This window comes from Penicillium psychrofluorescens (genome assembly GCF_964197705.1).
Source record: "Penicillium psychrofluorescens genome assembly, chromosome: 4".
Taxonomy (NCBI): Eukaryota; Fungi; Ascomycota; class Eurotiomycetes; order Eurotiales; family Aspergillaceae; genus Penicillium; species Penicillium psychrofluorescens.
The window spans coordinates 1,664,576-1,686,985 of record NC_133442.1 but is presented as its reverse complement, the minus strand read 5'-3'; the positions used below and the strand labels follow the sequence as shown (position 1 = coordinate 1,686,985).

Sequence of the window (22,410 nt, the reverse complement as noted above, 5' to 3'; positions counted from 1 at the left end):
ATATTATTTTACAACGCTAAGTGATGGTAAATTGGACGCCGAAAATGGCTACCTTCGATGCTATTTCCAACGTTCCCCCGGGCAGGCGATCAGGGGTGGTATATAGGCCTGTCCTTGGTTTCTGGAAGTTCTGAAGGAAGGGCCTTGGACTCTGGAAGTTCTGAAGGAGAAGACTCTGTGATTGGCACCTCATATACCGCCTTCGGTGCTTCCAGCTCTGACATTTTCAAACCTAAAGCATGATTTGACTCGGAAGACGGGAGTTCTGCGCGGCGTCCTTTGTGCCGCGGGTGTCGTCGCCTCCACAGGAACCACAGCACGCCCAGTACTAGTGATATCCCTACAACACCTCCGACAACGCCTCCTGCAATGGCGCCGACGTGGTTATTATCATTACTCGACGGTGCTGTCTTCGCGGTCGTTGTCGCAGGTGTGCCCGGGCTTGTAGTCGTCTCCTGTGTTGTCGTCCCCCCTGTTGCCGTACCCCCTGTTGCCGTACCCCCTGTTGCCGTACCCCCTGTTGCCGTACCCCCTGTTGCCGTACCCCCTGTTGCCGTACCCCCTGTTGTCGTCACCCCTGTTGTTGACAAAGAAGTTGTTGAAGATGGTTGGCCTTGACAATTGTCAATGCTGAAATAAATCCACGACGAGCCGAAACAGGCTTGCAATGGAGCGGGTTCTCGGCCGAGCAGTGGGCATGTCTCTTTGCCATTCTTATAAATCGTCACTGGATTGGGTGGTTATTGTGAGCTTTCCGCCGACACACAGAAGTATTTAAAAAAAATTGGGAATCAACATACCTGCACAACCTGGATCCTCCTCGATGACCTTGAAACTTCCATATTGACCAGCCTCTCCTAACTCGGTACAGTTACCACTCGGGTAGCCATTTTGTCCCTTCAATTGTTGGAGTGGATGCTGACAGTTGTCATCTGTAAAGGTCGCGATCGTTGTCGCGACTGCGATCTGAGTCGTGCAGCTCGCGCACAGGACTAACAGATGCCAGGGGGAGGATTTCATTGCATAATAAGGCGACTCTGTGAATGTTGCAGGTGCGAGGCAAAAAAGCAAAAGCCAAGTGGGGGCGCAGAGGTCGGGTAGGGAAGCATTGTCTCTTATATATCACTAGCCTGTCTATCAATTACCCTGAAGGACTGAAATGCAGGAGCAGGGGTAAGGAGGATCCCGGTGATTGGTCCTCCCCCGCTCAGTGCACGACGAGCCACGTGCTACACCCGAGCAGATAAGGGGCAGCCCGACGTCACCGGTTACATAATCTGAAACTAGCTTTGGACGCTAATGTAGATGGAGGTGCAAGAGAGGTACAACCAGCTACGATCCATGTATTGATTCACTGATCTGTCCAAGTTGATTCCAATAACCTTTTATGCCAAAGTCTTATCGGCCTCCAAGGCCTCGTACAGCTCACCCATCGTGATATATTCTGATCCCGACTCCCTCTCTCCCTTCTCCTTCCATATCTTGTGATCCAGTCCAATGACATCCCTCACAAAAACAGCAAAGTCCACATGCTGAAGCTTTGCCCAAAGCCCATCATACGCACCTTCGTTATTTCCCAGCCGAACCGGATCATTTCTATCGAGCAGCCTATACCCGTCTGAGCCTGGCGAGTACAGGAATTTCGCAGAGATGTGGCTCTCCCAGGTGAAATCATAAATGCGGCAGTGTCCCAGGGCCTCGACTTTGTCGGGCATAGCCGCCTGTATGTCCCGTAGATAATGATCATTGGTCGATTGTTCGGCCTCCATCAAAAGTGCAGTAGTAGCCATCTGAGAGAGTCGCTGAAGCTTCAAATCTTGAGTCTCGTTGCCTGTCGTGCTTTCTGTTGCGATATTTTCAGACGTAGCAAGCTCGCTGGATGATGACACCAATAACTTGTCCCACATCTCCTGGTAATCCGCTGCAATACAGGCCCTCAGGCATCTTTCAAGCATGACGGGTCTCTTACGAGCGAGTCTCTCATATGTTTCAGGAGAAGCCACCGCGGGCCACCAGATATTGCACGGCAGTAAACCATCGGGAGTACTATCAGTGACCCAAGTAACATCGTCGCTCATAATACGCCTTGCATTGATAGCGCATCGTATTCTTTTATTGCGGCCATTCCCAAACTCATTCCCGAAGGTTTCGGGGATTTGTGAGCTCCACCATTTGGCCCAGAAGACGTTATGATAGATTCCACGAATCACACACAAGAATTCATCTTCTATCATCTGGGGTCGTCGCAAACGCGTATAGCGATCGATGTCGCCTGTGTATGCGGCGACCTGAATGAGTCTGCTCTTGTCCACTGGCGGAAGGTCGACGGGCAGCGGTCCATACAAAAGCGGGAGATAATCCCCTGGTGGCGGGGGCGCATCACAATCGTGGTCATCGATACCCCAATCCTCGGTAGTATTGAAGTAGTGAGAAGTATCGTGCGGTTTGACGCGAGGCTTTTTATGTGCCTGTCGAGCCGCAAGACTTGAGTAAACCGCGGTGTTGCCATTACATGATGCAACGCGGGGGTTAGAAATGTCCACTGTTCGGTTGTAGTCATTGAAGACAGCAAATTTCACATGTTGCGACACAATGAGTTGATAGATGGCCTCACTGCCTTCATTTTTTCTCTCTGCACAAGCATAACTAGCCTCCTCTGCTACGTGAACTTCCGGAAGAACGTCAAGCTCCTTATATACATCGATATAGCCGGCGATCGCACAGGCCCACGCGGCGTGATAAACCAGATGGGGATAGCGCTGAATCAGGGCTCGAAGTGTCTCCTGACTCGGAACATCAGGATGCCAGATACAGTAGGGTACGTCTTCGGGATTATTCATTTCAGGAATGATGCCACTCATGATATCGCGAGCGTTTAAAGCGCGCGTAAACTCTGGGATGACCCCGCGGAGATCTTGAGCAAAGCCATGGTGATGGCGGATGCCGTGAATGACACAGAGACGCGAGACTTCAAGACCCAAAGCAACTGGGACTCGCTCTCCGTGGATTGCGGCGTTGCAATCGTCTGCGTTGTATACGGTGGCGTGCAGTCTCTTCTCAAGTGGCAGTTGGTCTAGCGGGATCTGCCGCTTTTCCTTTTGCTTTTTATCTTTGCCCATGGTGACGAGAGTGATTGAGCTGAGGAGGGGTGATAAAGATGCTTTGAAGTGATGGGAGAGCACGGCCCTTTATATTAGTCTCAGCCGCCCAGCATGGTCCGTTGATTTCTATCTGTGTGCCACTGCACTACTGTGGCGGAGACCGTCTGTCATTAGAGAGGCGCAGGATTTGGCAGATCTAGAGAGTCATACTGAACAAGGCCAGACTCCGCCCGCACTATGCCCCCGCTTAGTAAACGGCTCAGCACGTGTTCCGGTGCTGCCACCCGAGCTGACCCACATGAGAGCCTCACCTTAACTCTCCTTCTATACCCCACCACCCAGAAAACCCAAACAGCTCCAATGTCATCCTCATTCTCGACCTGGTTCCTTAGGGGCATCAACCTGGAACTATTATCACTCTTGATAAACCCCTCTCTTCCCAGTGGAAGATCCTCGAGAAGCTGAGCGAGCGTGACTTTCAGGTCGACAAGGAGGAACACGATTACTCCGGCGTCCGTTCTTTCGGCTCAGCCAAATTCCTATGCTGCGATCCAAAAGCACGTGCAAAAAAGCCTTTATGCGAGTCTACATTCAAGTTCCCCATCATAAAACTGAAATGGATGATGCGGATACCAGAGGCCGACAGGCCACAACATGAACCCCGCCTGATTTGATCGCCCATCTGGACCTCACTCAAAAACGCTCAAGTAATACACCCAAGCTCATCGGGTACAAGAATGGTACTCAGGATCGGTCCGGGTTAGTCCCTGGTGGGTTTATCATCTGGCTTGTGTGGGAGATCGTTCCAGGGTTACGCCTGGGAGATAGCAATGGCGCTGGTCCATTTTGGGGTCTTGAAAGATACGAAAGGGAGAAAAGTCCGCGCAGCCTTTGTTAAGGCTCTTCCGTAAGTCGATGTTCATTCTCTATCTATCACTGAATCCAACTATTGTCGACGATCTAGCAAGCTAATTGAGAACGGGTGGTACCCCAATGTGACCAGAGCAAGTAGTTTAGTCTGGCACGGAGAGACACAGACACTGCATGTACTTGCCACATCATCCCGGCGAGCTTGCTTACTGACTGATGTCTTGTAGCTACTTCGTCGGGCAATTCTGCAAGGCCGGCAAGCCGAAACTCCCGATCGAGTTAGGTCCCAAGTGGATAGCGATGTGGGAGCTCGCTAAACCGGACCCTTCATATAGACGGGACGATGACGACGGGGATAAAGACACTTCACGCTGGGAATGGTAGCTGAGGAGGAAGCCGAATCACGTACACATTTCAAAAGCATATAACGTAATTCCCAAGCGAGTGGGCCAGCCGAAACACCATAGTAAATGGAATATTTTACAACTCAATATCTCAACAAAAATAGCTTAAAATGAAATTTTATTACATAGTAGTACTTTTTGGATCATACGTAGCCTATCTATGGGATTTAAAAAGTATAACATATTCTGCTGTTTAGAAACATATATTTGTCGCATCCGTAGCTGTATTTTTTGGTAATGCAAGGAAATATTTTCTAAATTTTGATTGAGAGCTATTTATACATTTTTTCATGTCTATTAAAACTACCATGCCAATAATCAAATAAAATTAACTTGTGGTTGTTGAAATATCGAGTTGTAAATATGATGCATTTACTATGGTGTTTTCGGCTGGCCCACTCGCTTGGGAATTACGTTATCCGGCATATGACAGAAAGGCTAACCAATCAAGCAGTATAGCCAATTGTATGCTGAAAGAGCTTACACGGAAGTCTGGAAGAAATATAGTATATGTATTCGATTTGGGTTGAAGAATATAAGTGTGATTTTAGCCAAGAGTCAAAGAAACGTGAAAGGATTCTTATAAATAACCTTAGAAAAGGCTACAGAGTATCGTGGAAAAACTTTTCCATCACTTTATAGGCATCTCTGGCCCGCTTCGCCAACTCGGGGTCGTCCCAGTTTGATCTTGCTGATGCGAAGCCATGGTGAACGTCCAACTATGCATCGAGGCAAGAACCAGTTAGCTTGGTTGAGGATTGAACGTCTGGCAAAAGAGGCAAAGGGAAGTAGTAAGTGTAGTTGCGAGAGGGAAGGTTCTCACAAAGTCCTGTCTGATTGAATTCTTGGCAATGGGCTTCTGTTGGATTCTTTCCCAATAGCCATTCATGACGGCCTGGTCCTCACCGCCGCTGGGGAGCAATGCCACCGGGACATTGACGTTGTCTGCGTCCTCAGGTTGGAAGAAAGATGGATGCACGAGAGCCACAGATTTAAACAGGTTCTCGTGCGCACCTTGCATGAGCTTCTTAGCACCAAAGCAGAAGCCGTAGGCCTGGTAAATATGTAAAGCGTGAGCACTATTTCATATAAATAGGTGTTGGCTATGGGAAGGTGGAAGGGAACGTTCCTATCAGGAACGCTAAAAACAACTTACTCCGATAGTGGTCACGCCGTTGGCCTTAAGGTACTCGATGGTTGCCAGGAGACCGGGTCGGACCTTCTCCCAGGAGCCTACGCTTTGAATCCATTTGTTCAGGAAAGGTCGGCCTTCCTTGGGAGGTATGTTATCAACCGGCCAGGACTGACCCCTAAAAAAGTCAGGAAGAACAACCCGGTACCCAGAGCTCTTTGCCAGGTGGTCTGCGCCCTGTAGGGTATTGTTGTGCATTCCAAAAATGTCTGGCGTTCTAGATTAATTTCGTGCACCATAATTACATCTTATTACCGACCATACATCGCCATGATCTATCAGAAAAGTTACGTAGAGAGTCTGCACGTACCGAATATTGCAACGAGTGCAGTCTTAGCCTCGGATGAACCGGTCGAGTAGATCTCAAGCTCATCCTGCCCTTCCACCTTGATCATGAAAATCTCACCAACAGGCTTGTAGTCCGTCTTGAATGGTGGAAGGGTGCAGCATTGCTCTGGAAGACTGCTCATCTTGATACTCAATGGCGATGCTAGGAATCGTTGACAGGTGTGATGCAAATGTCTCAGCTGCATTCGAATATGCCAGGTGATGGTGCAATAAATCCAAGCGAGTGAATATTTCGTAAATTATGAGTAGATGAAGGAAGCGAATTATATCCGGCATTACGGCTAAACAAAGCATAGAGGCAATAGTGGCAGGATAAACACTGCCGGGCGGGGAATATTATTGAGGGTATTGTTTCATGATTGAGTTCGAATATGCGGAAGACTAGGTCCGGTGGCGGCTGTTTCCTTCCGCGCCTGTCTTGTGCCGGCAACAATTTGGCCTACAATGTTTTCACAAAGATCAGAAGAACGGTCGGAGCCAGCGACCCCAAAATCTGACTTATTTTTTAGAATAAACTTGCGAGTATCTTCTATCTTATGTACAACTAAAGTAGACCAAGGAGTTCTTTCTCCTCACAAGCTCCTTCTCTGATCAAGTACTCAGAACCTCAAACAGCTCCTTGCGATTTACCATAAGGTTATATCCTCCGAAGCCTTTTTGAAGGTTGCCCAGCCCAACTAAATTTATAAAAAATGGTAAGTTTTGTCTGCTTATTCGGACTTGCCGAGTCATTTGTTTACGATTGCAGAAAATCATCGTCATCGGAGCTGGCCTAGCAGGGCTCACTGTCGCCATATCGCTGGCTCAGACAGGTCACGATGTTATCGTCTTGGAGAGCGCAGCAGAAATCACCTACATAGGCGCAGGTAAGGATGCCTTTCGTTTGTTTCATTGCTGGCTATCCATATTTCTTCTTCGTGCTGATAGCGGGAAAAAACAACAGGCATTCAGGTCTCTTCCAATTCATCTAAGATACTCCGTAGCCTTGGAATTGACAAGCACATCCGCAAGTACTGCACTGAGCCCGTGGATCTGAGGATGATGCGATGGAAGGGAGGCGAAGTTTTGGTGGAGTGCCCGCTCAAGAAGCCAGCTCTGGAGGAATACGGATCACCCTACTGGCATATTCACCGCGCCGATTTCCATCGTGGTCTTGTAGCACGGGCGGCCGAGCTCGGCATCACTATCCACCTCGATAGTCGTGTCGTCAAGGTCGAGCCCGATGTTCCGGCTCTGACGACTAAGAATGGCCAACAGCTGACGACGGACCTCATCGTGGCCTCGGATGGCCTGCACTCGACCTGTCGGGAAATTGTGCTTGGATATAAGAGCCCGCCGGTGCCGACTGGCCAGATGGTCTACCGTGTAACATTGCCCGCCAAGAAGCTGCAGGGAATCCCTGAACTGGAGGAGCTGATCACCATACCACGGAACAATCACTGGATCGGACCTCACGGCACCATTCTTTCGTACCTTCTGGAAGGTGTCAATGAGACTTTGGTTAACTTCGTCTTCACGTAAAGATCCCATGCTGGTTAAAGCGAGAGTGGATGACTGACAACTTTATGCAACAGCTGCGACGTGAACATGGAGGATGGCGTCAACCAGAAGATCGGTACCAACGAAGATGTCCGTGAAGCCTTTAAGAACTGGGACCCAAGGATCGACAAGATGCTATCCCTTGTCGACAAGGTTCTGGAGTGGCGGGTAAGTTCCTCAGTCTCTTTTATGTCTGACCTGCAGACTCATGGTACTCGTTAATCAGCTATTCACCAACGACGAGATCCCGACTTGGACGCATCCATCTAGTAAGATGGTCCTGATCGGAGACGCCGCTCACGCCATGACTCCCTACCTCGCCCAGGGGGCGGCTATGGGCATCGAGGACGGCGCCATACTAGGCGGGATTCTAGCGCAAGCGGACTATTGCACCACCAAGACACTGCCACAGGCACTAAAGATGTACGAGAAGCTGCGAATCAAACGTACAGCAATGGTGGCGGAAGCCAGCGTCAGCAGCCGCTGGTTTACACAGATGGAGGACGGCCAGAAGCAGCGTGAGCGTGATGAGTGGCTGTTAGCACACCCGGGTATTTGGAAGGGCCACATTAATATCCGCTCGCGCAAGGAGTTCCTCGACGAGCTATTTGGGTATGACGCCGACAAGGCGCTTAACGAGGAGTTGGCAGCGCAGAGGAAGGAGAGGGATGCCGTGACTGATAAGGCAGAGAAGCGACTGGTGAGACTTTGTAGTATTCTTTAGACAGACTTGGCTTTTGCAAATATTATATTATTTAAACGTCAGTGCAATAAAATTTAGACATCCACATCTGATCCCTCGATTTAGTATTAACGAACTACTTTACTAACAACTAACCAAACCAAATATTAATAGATACAGCCAGTTGATAGAATACAGCCCTCACAAAGACATTACACTCCATAGTCCAAATTTCACGCTCGGTCCGGTTGTTCAGCTAAATTGGTGGAACTGGGGCGTTCCCAGTCGCTTTCTCCACTTCTCACCCCAGATCATCAGTCCCAGAATGGGGAGCCACAGCGCCAGTAAGACCAGTGCCAATGAGGACCAAGTCCAGGCATACCCAATCTTCGTTACCATCTCATCCCAAAAGAATCCAACGACGAAGGATAAACCGCGGCTCAGGTTCATCAACACGGCCGATTCGGGGGTTTGTGGACGGTAGCAGTCGGAAACATACGCATATAGACAGGTCGAGGTAACTTGCAGACCGAAGGCGCCTATAGCGAAGGGTGACTGTCAGATCATTCAATACTTCTTATTTTCAGTAGTTGGTTACTTACCAACACCGAGTCCTACTAACGGGGGAATAAAGCCGGTGTGCTTCTGCACGCAGACCCCGAAGATAATCATGCCTATTGGTCCGCAGACGCCCGAAAGGCAAGTAAGGTATAGTCTGTGCTCCGGCTTCCATACACCGTTGTTTTGCTTGGCTTTCCGGTATAAGATGTAGTCACTGACCTTTCCAGCCGACAACTCACCGATCACACATCCAATGATCAGCGGAATCCCTGTGCACAGGCCGATGGCGCCGCTCTTGAAGCCGTACACTTCCGAGTAAATTTTGGCCATGGATATTGCGGGCAAGATGTTGATGAAAGTCCAGCTCCAGGTGTAGCACCAGAAGGGGAGCGAAACAGATGGGTATTTGAGCATATAGAACGAGGTAAGGAAGTCCTGAGCGTGCAGATGGCGCTGCGGGATTGAATTTCCCTTGAGGTCGGTCAGAAGCTGCCAGTAGCTCCGCTCATGAGTCCGCCCACTGAGGAAAAGAGGATCTCGAGAGAAGAGGGTCTCGGGAAGAAGAAATAAGGCGACGAGGAAGGATACACCGGTCACAATGGCGGGCATGAAGAAGTCCCATTCCCAGCCCGCGGCTTCTCCTAAAAACCCTCCAGCTATGAGAGATAAAATGGATCAGTCACATGCCACCTGGAGAATAGAAGAGGACCTACTCAAAATTGCAATGTGAGCACCGTTCGTGACGAAAATTGTATAAAGCCCTGTCTTCTCTCCGCGCTCGTGCATGAAAAACATGTCATTGAGCATCGGAGTTCCCAAGGCCATCATACCTCCAAAACCGATACCGTTAAGTGCACGGCAGCCCAAAAGCGCGGGCATCGTAGTTGTGTAAGCGGTGCCAATGTGGGAGACGATGGTGATAATCTGCGCGAGTAGACAGATAGGCCGCCGGCCGTAGACATTGGCGAATGGCACGAAGAGAAAAGGCTTTCAATTTCGGTCAGCTTTATGTCACTCACGTTCAGACTGCCTATCGAGGACAGAAGATATCGGCGTGGAGTGAACTCACTGAGACACCTCCCGTGATGATAGACGTGGTTGTGCTGTATGTTACTCTCTTGACTGGTTTGTGAAACGCCTCACTGAGGAGGGTTAAGCTGGGATTAGGGACCGCTGCATTAAATGGCCCGAGGAAGGCCATAAAACTGACTTGCAGCAGCACCACCCATTTCAGCCAGCTCGACCAATTCTAATAATCATTAGCATAACGTTCGTGGGAGAGCCAAGCACTTCACGAATCCTGATTGTTCATCTTATGCGTCCTTCAAACATTAGGGACAGTTACAGAAGCACTAACCAGGGGATCATCCTTGAAGCTACTGGGCTGAGGCAACAGAGGCAAGCCATGGGGATCGAGCTTGACGGTCTGCTCTGGCCGCTTCTTCATGCCAACGACTTCAACCTCCTCCAAGGTCGGCGAATCAGCTAGTATGGTTTTATCTGCCATTTTTCACATGGCCTTGAATGACGGGCGCTCCCAAGAAAACGGTCTTCGGTGTGGATGAGTGGAACGGAGAGGATGCTCTAGGCAATATTGATCTTGCTCCTAACGGCAGCCGAACGATGGTACCAATATGACTGTAGAGCCCACATCGTGCGCAGTCTGGCACTGGAAATAGTTATACAAAACGATGACAAGAGAGACCTCGAGCAGATTAGCCAAAAGTCGGCACGGATAGATCGTTCCGGCCTTTTCACCGCACTTTCCCGACCAGTTGTTTATAGCCACTTAAACTCGTGGAGAAGTGTGGAGAGGTGTGGAGACTCCGGCAAGTCACCGAACTCTGGGGGATGAGGGCTCCACTGAAGGATGAACCTGGTTCGTCCAGATATTCGCCTCTGCAGCGCCAATTTTCTACTTCCGGGGTCATCCTTCCACGCATCTGTTGTTCCACCGCAGACCTATACTGCATCCATGTCCTCCCAGCACCACGGCAGCCGGAGCAAGCGAGTTCCAGATGCAGCTCGACGGCGCGCTGCCGTCAGCTGCGACCACTGCAAAAGGCGGCGGGCAAAATGCATCCGCACAGCACCAGACGATCCCTGCACCAACTGTGCAGCTAATCAAGTCAGGTGCGAGACTACTGTTCCGAGAAAACACCGCGTCTATGGCAGTGTCGAGACGCTGAGCCAGCGCTATCGCGCGCTAGATGCCCTTATAACTGGAATTTTCCCTGGAGAGGATACAAAGAGCCTGGAAGGGCTCTACCGCTTAGCAGGGGATCGAGGCATTCCTATGCCACCGCCAGATGACCTCTCACCTGCACCAGATCTTTTTGACAGTGCCAAGTCCGAGCTGAATGCTGGTTCCTGTACACACAGTCCTACGACACCTCGCAACTCTCGTCCAACTACTCACGCTCCGCTTGGAACCGGCTGTGGCGTCACACTGGCAGACGACCACGATGATTTGGCTCATCAAAATCAACCGACAGGGGAAAAGTTGATCCCAACTGCGCAGGGAGTCGGACACTATGTCGGCCCATCAAGCTCATTCTGGTTCGTCATGGCGATCCGCAGGCTGGTTGGCCAGAGCAATCGAATCTCAGCGCCGTCCTTCCAGAGCGCTCTTCGAGCTGATTTTGCGACTCTCGGAGCTAGCAAGGCCCTCGAGCTGCAGGATACGGCTCAAGAGATTGGCGATAATGTTGCGGCCGTCAACCTGCCAAAGACGCCGGCGACCGGGCCGGATGTAGTAGAGACGCATGTTGCGCCGGCGCCCTCGCTCCCACCGAGAGAAACCTCTGATGCCTTGATGCTGGCCTTCTTTGACAAGATTCATCCCGATTATCCTTTGTTTCATCGCGACATGTTCCAACTCCGCTATGAGGCGCTGTGGGAGCCACGTCCCGGACCCCTCAGGACAACCGACACGGGATGGATGTGCTGTCTCGCCATGGTGTTCGTCTTCGGCGCGCAGGCCCTCGAGCAGCACGACAAGCAGCAGGCAGCCTCCATTCAGCGGAGTTACCTGGCGCTCGTGCGCTCGTCATTCCGCCAACTAGTGGGCACAACCAGCCTGGCCAATGTTCAAGCACTATTACTACTACAACTATATGAACACAACTCGGGTCAACGAAATGCCTCGTGGATGTTCCTCGGCTGCGCATTGCGCATGGCCATTGCACTGGGAATGCATCGTGACCTCCCAAATAAGACTGGCGTCGACCCCGTCGAGTGGGCCACGCGACGCCGGGTTTGGTGGACGCTCTATACCTTTGAGCGAAATCTGTCTGTAATGCTCGGTAGGCCGTCCGCTATAAACGACTCTGAGGTGAGCACAAAGATGCCGGATGGCTCTGATATGTCGGACAATGGCAAAGTGCCTCCGAGATATACCGAGTCCCTGCTGCACTTGACGCGGATTCTAGGGCAAGTACGGCAGAGCGCCTACGCCTCTCCCGACGATGAGGCGGAACTACCTCCCTTGTCAAAGGCGCAGAAGCTCCTTGGTGAGCTTCGGTCCTGGTACAGCGCCCAGCCGGCTTATCTCCGTCCGGGATGGAGGACCATGATCCCACATCAAAGACGGGCTGTGCTGCTGCTGCATATTTACTATCAGTACATGATAATGCTGGCTACGCGACCACATTTTCTCGACTGGGAGAGACGCGAGCTTTTGAAGCGACAAGGCTACAGCGATGCTGGCAGAACGCTGAGAGCAACGGCAGATGAGAATACTGCCATCTTCATGAAGGAAACCTGTCTTGAGGCAGCGGAGAAGACGGTTTCGTACTGCCACCTGCTGGCCGACGGTGGAATACTCGACACTACCAGCTGGCTGGATGTCTACTATATCTACCATGCCGTCTTCGTACTCTGCCTTGACCTTTTCACTAACAAGTCTGGCGGGAACTCTCTCTCGGAAGCCCAGTCACGCTGCAAGGAGTCGGTTAAATCCATCTTCGCCGTGTTGCGCCGGAGGCAGCTCGCACCGACTTTTTGCATCCTTATCCGCGTCGCTAGCCAGTTTGCCCGCATCGCTGGCGCCATTGACGACGACACAGCCGCTGATGGAGGGACTAACGTGGCGGCTTCTGTCCGCCAGAGCCAGGCTGAAAGCACAAATATAGAGGCATCGTCTACTTCTATCGATGCGGCTAGTTTTTCTTTGGGAGCCGTCGGTTCCGGCTCTGCTACTGCTGCAGAGATTGGCCAGGATCTCATGGTTGACGACTGGTTGCTGAGCGATCTCAGTTCTCTTTCGTGGAATTCGTTCGACATGGGTGCGTATGCGACGCCTAGCTCCACCAACTTCACCGAAGGCCAGCTTAACGTGACGGGTGCTGGCATATTTTCCGCGGAGCAGGGTCTGTTTGGGAGCATGGTCATGTCAGACTTCATGGATGATGTGACCAGGAAGTTGCCACTGCATTCAGATTCGTAAATTTCTATTCGCGAACGAGTATAAGGATCTTATAACTACAGAGTTGGCTATGATATCCAAAATCGCTATCATGTACTTTTGAGCCTCGGAGGAGACGGTGTGACAAATCTTGTCGTGTCCTAGCAAACATAAGCATGCATGCTCTCCATTTATGCGCTGCCTCCTCAACCCACCTAGTCAAACATCTCATTTCCTGTTTATCATCCATTACCGAACATCACTTGGAAAACCCAACAGATAAAACTGCATCGCACCGCCGCTTTACGAGTGCCTCTGAATAAAATGAATATTGTGCAGAGAAACGAGGCGTTCAAAACCATCGACGGCATATTCGGTTTCTCTTATGTCTCGTACTTCATTCAGCAGAATGGCATTCTGTATTATGGTAAATCAAAAGATCGATTTGGGGCCCCAGACTCCCTAGAACAGCTTGACGACGTTCGGCAGATTCAAACAGAAGACCGGGGCCCCGTAGTGAGGGCCGCTTGGTCAACGATATACATGAAAACGCCAGACCTCTTCGAATACACTAGTGGATCAGATCTCGAGCAACAAATCTCCTACGAGGTCGAAGTGTGCGAAATCCTTCGACAAAACCCGCACCCGAACATTGCAACCTACTACGGCTGCCAAGAGACCAAAGGTCGAGTCTCTGGCCTATGCTTCAAGCGGTATACGTCAACACTGCAAGAAAGGGTCAACCCGGGACACCTGAACAAGAGGACGTTCCGCTCTAGTGAGCGAGAACATGTCGACGACAGCATTAAAGCGAGTCTGAGTGGGATTTTGGCGGGTATTCAACACCTTCACTCGCTTGGCCTTGTACACAACGATATCAACCCCGCCAATATCATGCTCGACGAGAATTGCACGGCCGTTATCATTGATTTTGGCAGCTGCCGGCAGATTGGGAAGTCGTTGCCCGAGACGGAAACGGGAAGGACGCATGAGTGGTACGATCCTAATGTTGACACTGCATTGGAGAAAAACGACCTTGATGCTTTCGAGGAATTGAGAACCTGGTTAATTGGATCATCGAGCGACGAGTTCTTATTTGAATAATGATACTTCAAAAAAATAAGTCGGTTTCTCATCGGGTATCTAAATCATCGTACGCCAACTCTTATGCAGGTCTAACCATAGTAGTGCCCTAACAAATAAACGCCATATATCCGAACAGAAAAAATCAAGTGCGCCAGCCTTGAACAAACTCATGAAAGCGGTCAATGACAACACCGAAGATAGCATTGGCACTGTCGCCAATAAGCTGCTCGAAATGGCGGATGGCTTCTTCCTCCGACATCTCGAGGTGAAACCGCTCCTTCACCTTGAGGACAGCCTTGTCCGGTTCGACGCGGATGTCCGGGATATTAGCGTCGACCATGAGACTGAAGAGGTTCAGAATCAGGTTGGCGGACTTGCGCAGTGTGGTGTATGCTGTGTAGCAGTACTGCTTGAATTGGAGATAGTTTGGTGATGTCGTGCCGCCCATGCCCTCGACCATCTCCTTGCCGAGTTTCATCATCGGCGCAAAGGGCTTGGGGTCACGGCCCAGGATGAAGCCGAAGTCGGCATGGAAGAAATGGCCGTCTGGTGCAAGCAGTAAGTTTTCAAGATGGCGGTCACCCACGCCGAGGATGTAGGTGATGACGCAATATCCGGCGCAGGATTTGATGTATGTGTCCATCGTCTCTTTGCGCACGCCAAGCGGCTCGTTGTCGTCCGGGTTATTTGTTTTCAGGTATGCGAGGATGGATTTGTACTTGGCCATGGCTGCCGAGAGAGACGTGGAGGGGATGAACTGTGCAGCGCCGACCGTTGAACTGGTGGCAAGGACCCGGTACGGTGTCAGCTTCAAATCCAAATTTTCTTTTTGAAGAAGCTGATCCATGAGAATGATGATTTGAATGACCAGCTGGTCCTGTCGCATATCGTCGCCAACCTTGAACAACAGTGGATATCGGCGGCCGTCCGTAGTCTTGAGAGTGATATGCAAAGGAGATAATGTTGACTTGAAGACATTGGATTCTTCCGGGAAACACCCTGCCACGAGAACATCTGGGTCCAGGGGAAGTGGTAATGGAGGGTCAATGTGAATCAGGTCATTCTTCGGGTCACGCAGTGATTTCTTCAGCTTTTCAATCTTCTGGGGCCGGGACTCCCTGGAGAAACGGACATCTTTGGCGACCTTCGTCAACACGGCTATGAATTCTCCTTGCCGCAAGAGTGTCTTGCGATAATCAGGGTGCACTTTCTCCAGCTCGGTCATGAAATAGTACTCGACCCGCGCAAACAGACGCCGCTGCGCCGATAATATGCCCGGGCCAGCATCGTCACACTCGACCATCAGGTACCAGTGCAGGTAATTTCCCAGCTTGAGATTATTGGCAGCGCGCGTGATTAAGAAATTGGCAAGTGAGGAGTCGTGCGCGGCTTCGTCAACGCTGCCCTCGGCAGTTTCTTCGTACTTCAAAGCCTGGACCAACTGTAGCAGATAGAGGAGAAGCTCGTCGTCGTCTGCCTTTCGCAGTCGTTCCACCGCATATGACCGCACCGCCGGATTATCAAATGTGGGACCCAGAAGCTCCAGAGCATCATCCACATCGATTTCGGTCCACTTGGGAAGGATTTCCACAGCCTGCCGGGCCTCTCCCACATCTCGCCAATTAACGGACTTGACAAATTTTGTCAACGCTCTCTTTTCTCGCGTCAAATAGTACCTGAATCTCCAGACAGAATCCTTCTCTTCAGCCGTAAGATCTTGTGTTGGCTCGTACGACAGAATGATGTTGAGCTCGTCCCGAATCTTGGGGTTAGGCTTCAAGTCTCTGTCCATGATACCAGTCCTATGGCTGCGGATCAACCGACGGTGCTTGTCCTCGCAGGGGTTTCCTGCCTGTCCCACTTCCGGATCATATATCCGAATCACTGCTGTAGCGTCCGCTCCCTCAATTCCCGGACCAAAGCGGACCTCCGGGACAGGTTTCAAGGTAGAGTTTGGATGGGATGCATTCTGGGGATAAGACGAAATGGGCGGAGGAGGATAATGGTGATCGGCCCAGGCAATCGGATGGTCGAAGCGTGGGAATTCCACATACAGGACAAAATTCTCGTCATCGCGTTCATCCTCTTCGGAATTTTCGTCCATCGTCTGTTGTTTTGTGGCTTTCAACAGAATGGCTCGTTTCCGGGCCGCTTCCTCGGCGTTCATCTTGAGCTTTTCCAGCTGGCGGAATACCATTTGGTCCATCCAGTCGATCCGTGGAATTTCGCCCATTTCGTGCTTCTTGATCAAAATCTCCACCCGTTCCAGCTCGGTCTCCTCCACAGACGGCCCCAATGGGTCACGAGCTTTGGGCATGCGTCGCTTCGGCGGTGGCACTGACGGCGTTGTGGTCGAGGAAACCCCATCTGCAACTTTATTGCGGTGCACCTTGCATTTTTGCCTACCCATCCTCAGCTTGCCCTCGCCGTCAAACAGTGGTATGGTCGTTCCGCCAAAGGGGACATCATGAGCCTGGGCTCCGCCACCGCCCAGCGGGGACAGATCCCAGACCGTAATTGCCAGTTGTGCGTTTCGAGGCGCATCTTTGAGGGCCATGGGCATCTGCAGCCATTCGTTCCATGCTCGATTGGCTTTGAATGCTTTGTACGAGGTCTGGAGAGGCACGCCGAGGGGTTTCGAGTCCGACCATACCTGCACCGTGACAAATAAATCCGAGGCCGGGTTTTGCGTAGAGCCCAGGTGTCGTAATTCTGGGTTCTTCAGCAGCACTGAGTAGGGGATCTGCTTCTGCTTCCCTTCTAGTGAACCACTGTCGGGCCTGTCAGCTGGAGTGGTCGCCTGTAGAGTTCCAGTGGCACATACATCTTGACATGGATGGGGAAGTCCACCTGTGTAGAAACAGCAAAGGTGAATGCCTCCATCCTGTGGTCCTTCCAGCAAAAAGAGAGAGAGAGAGAGAGTAGGAGGGAGAGCAAGAGCGATCCGGACAGTCCAGATGATGGGGGGGGAACCGGTCACGTGGGATGGCGCGTAATAGAGCGCGACTTTGACTTTTCCATCTTCCTTTGGTCTTGATATCATCTGTTTATCTTCCTTATTTACCTGTCTCGTTCCTTCCCTATCGTTTGGTGTTTGTCATACGCGCGGCATCGAGCAACCGTACTTTTGCGCTTGCTTGTTTGTCTTTCTCGTCACCTGCACGACACGCGCTAGGGTGCGATTTAATCATGGCACGTCTCGCCGGGGCTCAGCTCGACGAACAACCCATCAGTTCAAGCCCCTCCCCATCACCAGGGCGATCTTCGGACAAGGAGAATCCTCGCCGAAGTGTCAATAAAAGAACCGCGATGCCACCTCCAGACTCAGCAAACAAACGGCGACGCCTCACCGATCACGACTCGAACGTCCAGTCGCAGGTGCCAATGTCGCAACGCAACGCCCAGAACCGGTACTACGATCCGGATCAGGATGCGGGCGAGCGAAGGAAAATCCGGAAAGGACTGAGAGATCTGACGCGAGAACTCAACGGTAAATACTCTCTCCCCTGGGCGCGGAGGGCCTGCTGACGGTCTACATCAAGACTCGCGATCCGAATATATGCAAACCGGAAATGATGGTCTCTACAAAACGGTCACCAAAGCGAACGAGATTTTCGTCGGAGTCAAGCAGACTTCCGACGCGACGATCGACTCCCGCCTCCTAGTCAACGCGGCCGATCTCTCGCACAAAAAGACCGCGCAGCTCGCTCTCGGAGACGCGACGGCCGGGATCGACGTTGATGAATTCGTTTCCAAATGTATCTCGTTTATGCGCCAGGGTGAAGCACCCACACTCTCCCCGTCCCACGGAACCCAGCGCCGCCGACCACGTCAAAGCCAAAGAGACCCCGATGCGAGCGACGAGGAGGATGCGGGAGACGCGATGAATTGGGACTGGCTGGGTCGACACGCGTGTCTACCGTACAGTGCTCGGCCGGCCGTGTCAGGTTGGTTGTTGGGCCCATTGTCCGTGCAAAAGCGCACGCGCCAAATGACCCAGCGGCGAGCGCACGAGCGGATCGATCCAGCAAATGCCGTGAAACCCAATGAGCTTGAGCAGCAGGACCTCGGGGATCAGGAAAACGTCAATCTCGCCTTCATGTGCTCGACAATCAACAAACTGCTTGCGGACATACTGCGGGAGCGCAACCAAGCAGCTTCTGACGACCTGGTTGAAATACTGGCTCAGACAGGTCAATCTGAACCCAGTTTGGAGCAAGTCCAGGAATCGGCGGCAAATCATGGAATCACCGATGATGGCGGCTTAAACCTCTTCCAAGTCTGCATCAATCCCCGTTCTTTCGGGCAAAGCGTTGAAAATTTATTCTACATCAGCTTCCTTGTTCGCGATGGGAACATCGGTCTGCAGGTGGACAGTCGCCAAATCCCGAGTCTTCGTGAGTCGCCGTGTGCCCTTGGTTTCTTATTGAAATGCTGACCGTGATCCTGACAGACTCCTCGGTTCCCTGGTTACCCAGCGAGGCTCAACGGCAAGGCGTCAAAAAACAGCAGGCCATCTTCAGTTTGGATTTCGAGACATGGCAAGAGCTTGTTCGCGAGTTCGACATTAACGAATGCATCATCCCCCATCGCGAAGAAACGGAGGCGGTGACCAACCAGGCCTGGTCTGGTTAGCTCTCACGACCAGATAATAATCTCCCATACGATACCCTTTGATTTTGTGTTTTCCAGCTCTTTATAATTCCCGTCGCATAGAAAGTTATCGCATTGAATGAACCTTACATTGGATCAGCTAGAAAAGAACCATAGGCATTGTCCCATCCACGGTATATAGTTTGCCCCGAACGGGCCTCAGTCCGGACCGAGGCATGATAAGCTTCGACGGGTTACATCACTTCCCGCCCCCGGGCTGCCCCAGCTCTATCTGGCCCATCCCCCCTTCCACCCTCCTGCCAGTCCCTAAGAAGAGTGTCTCACGCCTCGACTGGTCTTCACTATTTTTCTATTCGTGTCTTGCAGAGTTGAAGTAGTCAGCACACTGCACCAAGACGACCATCTGCGGCGCGAATCCGAGACAAACCAACGCCAGGGAGCTTTCCAGCATCGAAAAAGCGCGCACGAGCGCCACACCAGCAAAAATGCCGCAGCTCTTCCCCTCGAACCCGTCCGCGGCAATGGTGATTCGCCAAGTAACGCCAGACATCGTCACTATGAGTCTCCCGTTTGCGCGCTTTGGAATCCTGCGCTTCGGCGGCCGAGGGACGCTGGGTGAGTCCATAGTGCATTTTGCACCGACCCTTGCAGGCAAAGGACGCGTGAACCCACCTCGATGTCAAACCCCAGCGGGGTTGACTGTTCTGCATTGGTTTCCCCTTGCCATGCTGCGATCTGCCCAGCTAACGTCGTCCTTGCATGTGTCTCAGTCAAGCTCTCCACGGGCTCCCTCGCCGTGTTCTCGCCTGTCAACCTAACCCCTGAAGTCCGCGAAAAAGTGGACTCGCTGGGCGGGAATGTCAAGTACATTGCGGCGCCGGATCTCCAGCACCATCTTCACCTCACGGCGTGGCAGAAGGCGTTCCCGCAGGCGGAAATCTTGGCGCCGGACGGCCTGTGGGAGAAACGGCAGTCGATCCCCGAGTTCAAGGACACCACCACCGCGTTCCAGCACGTGTTTAAGCCGCAAGACGTCGGCTCGTCCAAGGCCATCTCGGCGGAGTTCGACGCCGAGTTTGAGAATGAGTACGTCTACGGACACGGGTCGCGCGAGCTCGTGTTTCTGCACAAGCCCTCCCAGACCGTGATCGAGGCCGATATGCTATTCAACCTGCCCGCCAAGGAGCAATACTCCCAGAGCGCAGAAGGGACCAAGCCGAATTTGTTGACGCGGCTGGTATTCCCGATGCTGGGGACGGCGCCGCCCGCGACAGGTCAGAGGCGGTTTGCGTGGTGGATTCTCTCGTCGCGGAACCGGTCGGTCTTCACCGAGTCTGTGAGACGGATCGAGAAGTGGGACTTTGACCGGTTGATTCCGTGCCATGGGGACGTGATCGAGACGGGCGCTAAAGGGGTATGGCGCGACGTCATGGCGTGGTTCCTGGACGACAAGAAAAGTACTTAGGGAGGCTGTTTCACCTCTGCTGTTTCCTTGCGGTCGACCATAATACCTACAGACTGTATCTACGTACATACATACACGTTCATTCGCGGGCAGTGGATCCCCAGTATGCTATTCATAGTCCACGCACACGCGGGTCTGCCACCGGATCTGCTGCTGTCTGTCTTTGGTGCCTAATGCCAAAGGGCTCTCGACTATCCACGTCATATGGCTGAGGCAGGTCAGATGGACTGCTGAATCAGCGCAAGGGCGTTCCTTGCTGGCGAGAGAGAGAGAAGTATAACAGCAATAACAATGAGCTGGCACGAATGAATTCCCGTCCCGGCCAACCAGCCATAGTTTCTCAGCCACGGCACATGTCACACTAGACGCCGATCAGTGGGGCGGGATAGATTAAAGCCCGCGTAGTGTCGTCAATAGTCCGGGTGATCGTGACTATGGCCTCGACCAGAACAATAACAATACCGGTGGACAGGACCAGCCACGTCCTCAACCGGTCCAAATAATACCTCGAGGAATAACAGCCACAACAATAATAATACCAATAATAATAATAATAAACTATCCAGATTAGGCTCTCCCTCTGCCTCTCCTTACTCCCTGCTCCGAACCATCATCCAGCCACGCATCAGTGGCGGTCAGTCAAGGCGGCGTCGATCAGTTCGTTTCCCGACTAGCCTGCGTCCGGGGTGTATCTGACGACATGACATGGAACTTGCTTCCTGGGCCTAGGATGATCCGGGCTGTTCGGCCCTTGCGTGCAGGCTTGCTGGAACGGACTGGGCTTGTGTGACGGGCCTCTGTCGCTGTCGGGCGCGCTTTATATACCTGTGCTGGATCCCCAGCCGCCAGATTTGTTTTGTTATCTTTCCATATACCTCGTTTTTCTCTTTTCCCCTTCTTTTCTCTTTCCCTGCCTCACTACCGACTAGCTTCTGCTCAGCACATCACAGCTACCTGCCGTCGCCATGCCTGTGGTCTCGCGCCTTGTGTCTATGATCCTCCGCGTGGGGGAGATTGCCTTTGCGGCGGTATGTTGATGCCGTTCTTACCATGCCATAGTCCTCTCCCACTCACGAGTATCCCTCTAGGTCGTCGCGGGTATCATCGGCCACTACCTCGCCTCCTTCTCCAACATCCACCCCTGGCCGCAGGCAAGGTGGATCTACACCGAAGTCATCGCCGGGTTATCCATACTCTTGGGCCTGCTATGGCTGATTCCCTTCTCGTCGGGCTTCTTCTCGTGGCCATGTAAGCGCAACCAAACACTGCCCTTCTTTCCTCCATCTCAGCTTCTATTTGATCTATTTTGGTTCTAACATCTAAACACAGTGGACATTCTCATCTCCTTCGCCTGGTTCGCCGCTTTTGGTGTCCTCGTCAACGCGATCCATCAGCTACCCTGCGGCAGCATCTGGCACTGGAGCTTCCTGCACGACTCGGTCTGCGGGCGCTGGAAGGCCGCCGAGGCGATGAGCTTCGTGTCTGCTATTCTCTGGCTGGTCTCGGCTCTGGTGGTAGGTTTCTTCCTTGATTGCAACTGACTGTAGACCGCGCGCTAATGATCGGCATAGGGCATCTGGTTCACCTTCCGTGTTCGCAAGGACACTGGCGCTAATGCCGGAACGTAAGTGACTTCTCCATGCCCGGTCTCTGCCGGGGTCTTTTGCTAGTGCTAACAGATCTACCCATTAGTACCGGCCGCCGTCGCTTTGGTCGCTCTCCTGCCCCTGCCGTGTAAAGGACGAGAGCCCGCGGGCGAATATGTCCATCAAACCGCTGCAGTCGGCCCGCGCTCGTACCATGGCTTGCCCTGGTGACCGATCGATCGTTTTCATGACTTGGTGGAGAGTCGCATTTCTGCTGCCGATCTAGCGTGGTTGGAGGCAAACGAATCACGACTTATGCTGATACCCTTGGAGGACGAGGTACCTAATTTGGGGTTGCGGGTGTTCTTTGTTAGTCGTCAGTTAGTTATTAATGCATTTGCATACTTCCAATGTTCCTTGGGTCTCGGGTGTGTCGCTTCTAGTTATCCATGGCTGTGGCCGCGATGACTAAGAGCAAAAAACGGCCCCTTCAGTTTGCGGCTGTCATGTTGAAACCGTTACCTTCCTTCCTTCCAGGTCGCTTGTTCGTGTCTAGT

General features: G+C 52.1%; 9 protein-coding genes across 9 annotated transcripts; 5 read left to right on the top strand and 4 right to left on the bottom strand.

The window, feature by feature from the left end:
- Positions 1-1,385: 1,385 nt before the first annotated feature.
- On the bottom strand, positions 1,386-3,119 carry PFLUO_LOCUS6334 (uncharacterized protein; the record flags this gene model as incomplete). Its single annotated transcript, XM_073783869.1, has 1 exon — positions 1,386-3,119. One exon carries the CDS (start codon positions 3,117-3,119, stop codon positions 1,386-1,388), a length of 1,734 nt encoding a protein of 577 aa, XP_073640381.1.
- A 1,858-nt stretch (positions 3,120-4,977) lies between these two features.
- On the bottom strand, positions 4,978-6,037 carry PFLUO_LOCUS6333 (uncharacterized protein; the record flags this gene model as incomplete). The annotated part of the gene is made up of 4 exons (XM_073783868.1): positions 4,978-5,094; positions 5,199-5,429; positions 5,532-5,776; positions 5,878-6,037. The coding sequence occupies 4 exons, from the start codon at positions 6,035-6,037 to the stop codon at positions 4,978-4,980; spliced, it is 753 nt and encodes a 250-aa protein (XP_073640380.1).
- Positions 6,038-6,607: 570 nt separating this feature from the next.
- Positions 6,608-8,178, top strand: PFLUO_LOCUS6332 (uncharacterized protein; the record flags this gene model as incomplete). The annotated part of the gene is made up of 5 exons (XM_073783867.1): positions 6,608-6,610; positions 6,664-6,781; positions 6,859-7,432; positions 7,490-7,622; positions 7,681-8,178. 5 exons carry the CDS (start codon positions 6,608-6,610, stop codon positions 8,176-8,178), a joined length of 1,326 nt encoding a protein of 441 aa, XP_073640379.1.
- A 210-nt stretch (positions 8,179-8,388) lies between these two features.
- Positions 8,389-10,204, bottom strand: PFLUO_LOCUS6331 (uncharacterized protein; the record flags this gene model as incomplete). The annotated part of the gene is made up of 5 exons (XM_073783865.1): positions 8,389-8,675; positions 8,739-9,353; positions 9,411-9,684; positions 9,767-9,946; positions 10,055-10,204. The coding sequence occupies 5 exons, from the start codon at positions 10,202-10,204 to the stop codon at positions 8,389-8,391; spliced, it is 1,506 nt and encodes a 501-aa protein (XP_073640378.1).
- A 468-nt stretch (positions 10,205-10,672) lies between these two features.
- On the top strand, positions 10,673-13,144 carry PFLUO_LOCUS6330 (uncharacterized protein; the record flags this gene model as incomplete). Its single annotated transcript, XM_073783864.1, has 1 exon — positions 10,673-13,144. The coding sequence occupies one exon, from the start codon at positions 10,673-10,675 to the stop codon at positions 13,142-13,144; it is 2,472 nt and encodes an 823-aa protein (XP_073640377.1).
- A 282-nt stretch (positions 13,145-13,426) lies between these two features.
- Positions 13,427-14,206, top strand: PFLUO_LOCUS6329 (uncharacterized protein; the record flags this gene model as incomplete). Its single annotated transcript, XM_073783863.1, has 1 exon — positions 13,427-14,206. The coding sequence occupies one exon, from the start codon at positions 13,427-13,429 to the stop codon at positions 14,204-14,206; it is 780 nt and encodes a 259-aa protein (XP_073640376.1).
- Positions 14,207-14,330: 124 nt separating this feature from the next.
- Positions 14,331-17,071, bottom strand: PFLUO_LOCUS6328 (Phosphatidylinositol (PI) 3-kinase; the record flags this gene model as incomplete). Its single annotated transcript, XM_073783862.1, has 2 exons — positions 14,331-16,959; positions 17,013-17,071. 2 exons carry the CDS (start codon positions 17,069-17,071, stop codon positions 14,331-14,333), a joined length of 2,688 nt encoding a protein of 895 aa, XP_073640375.1.
- Positions 17,072-17,377: 306 nt separating this feature from the next.
- PFLUO_LOCUS6327 (uncharacterized protein) lies at positions 17,378-20,267 on the top strand (the record flags this gene model as incomplete). Its single annotated transcript, XM_073783861.1, has 5 exons — positions 17,378-17,678; positions 17,731-18,585; positions 18,642-18,818; positions 19,184-19,417; positions 19,573-20,267. The coding sequence occupies 5 exons, from the start codon at positions 17,378-17,380 to the stop codon at positions 20,265-20,267; spliced, it is 2,262 nt and encodes a 753-aa protein (XP_073640374.1).
- A 965-nt stretch (positions 20,268-21,232) lies between these two features.
- On the top strand, positions 21,233-22,005 carry PFLUO_LOCUS6326 (uncharacterized protein; the record flags this gene model as incomplete). Its single annotated transcript, XM_073783860.1, has 5 exons — positions 21,233-21,295; positions 21,356-21,515; positions 21,597-21,781; positions 21,839-21,891; positions 21,960-22,005. The coding sequence occupies 5 exons, from the start codon at positions 21,233-21,235 to the stop codon at positions 22,003-22,005; spliced, it is 507 nt and encodes a 168-aa protein (XP_073640373.1).
- Positions 22,006-22,410: the final 405 nt, after the last annotated feature.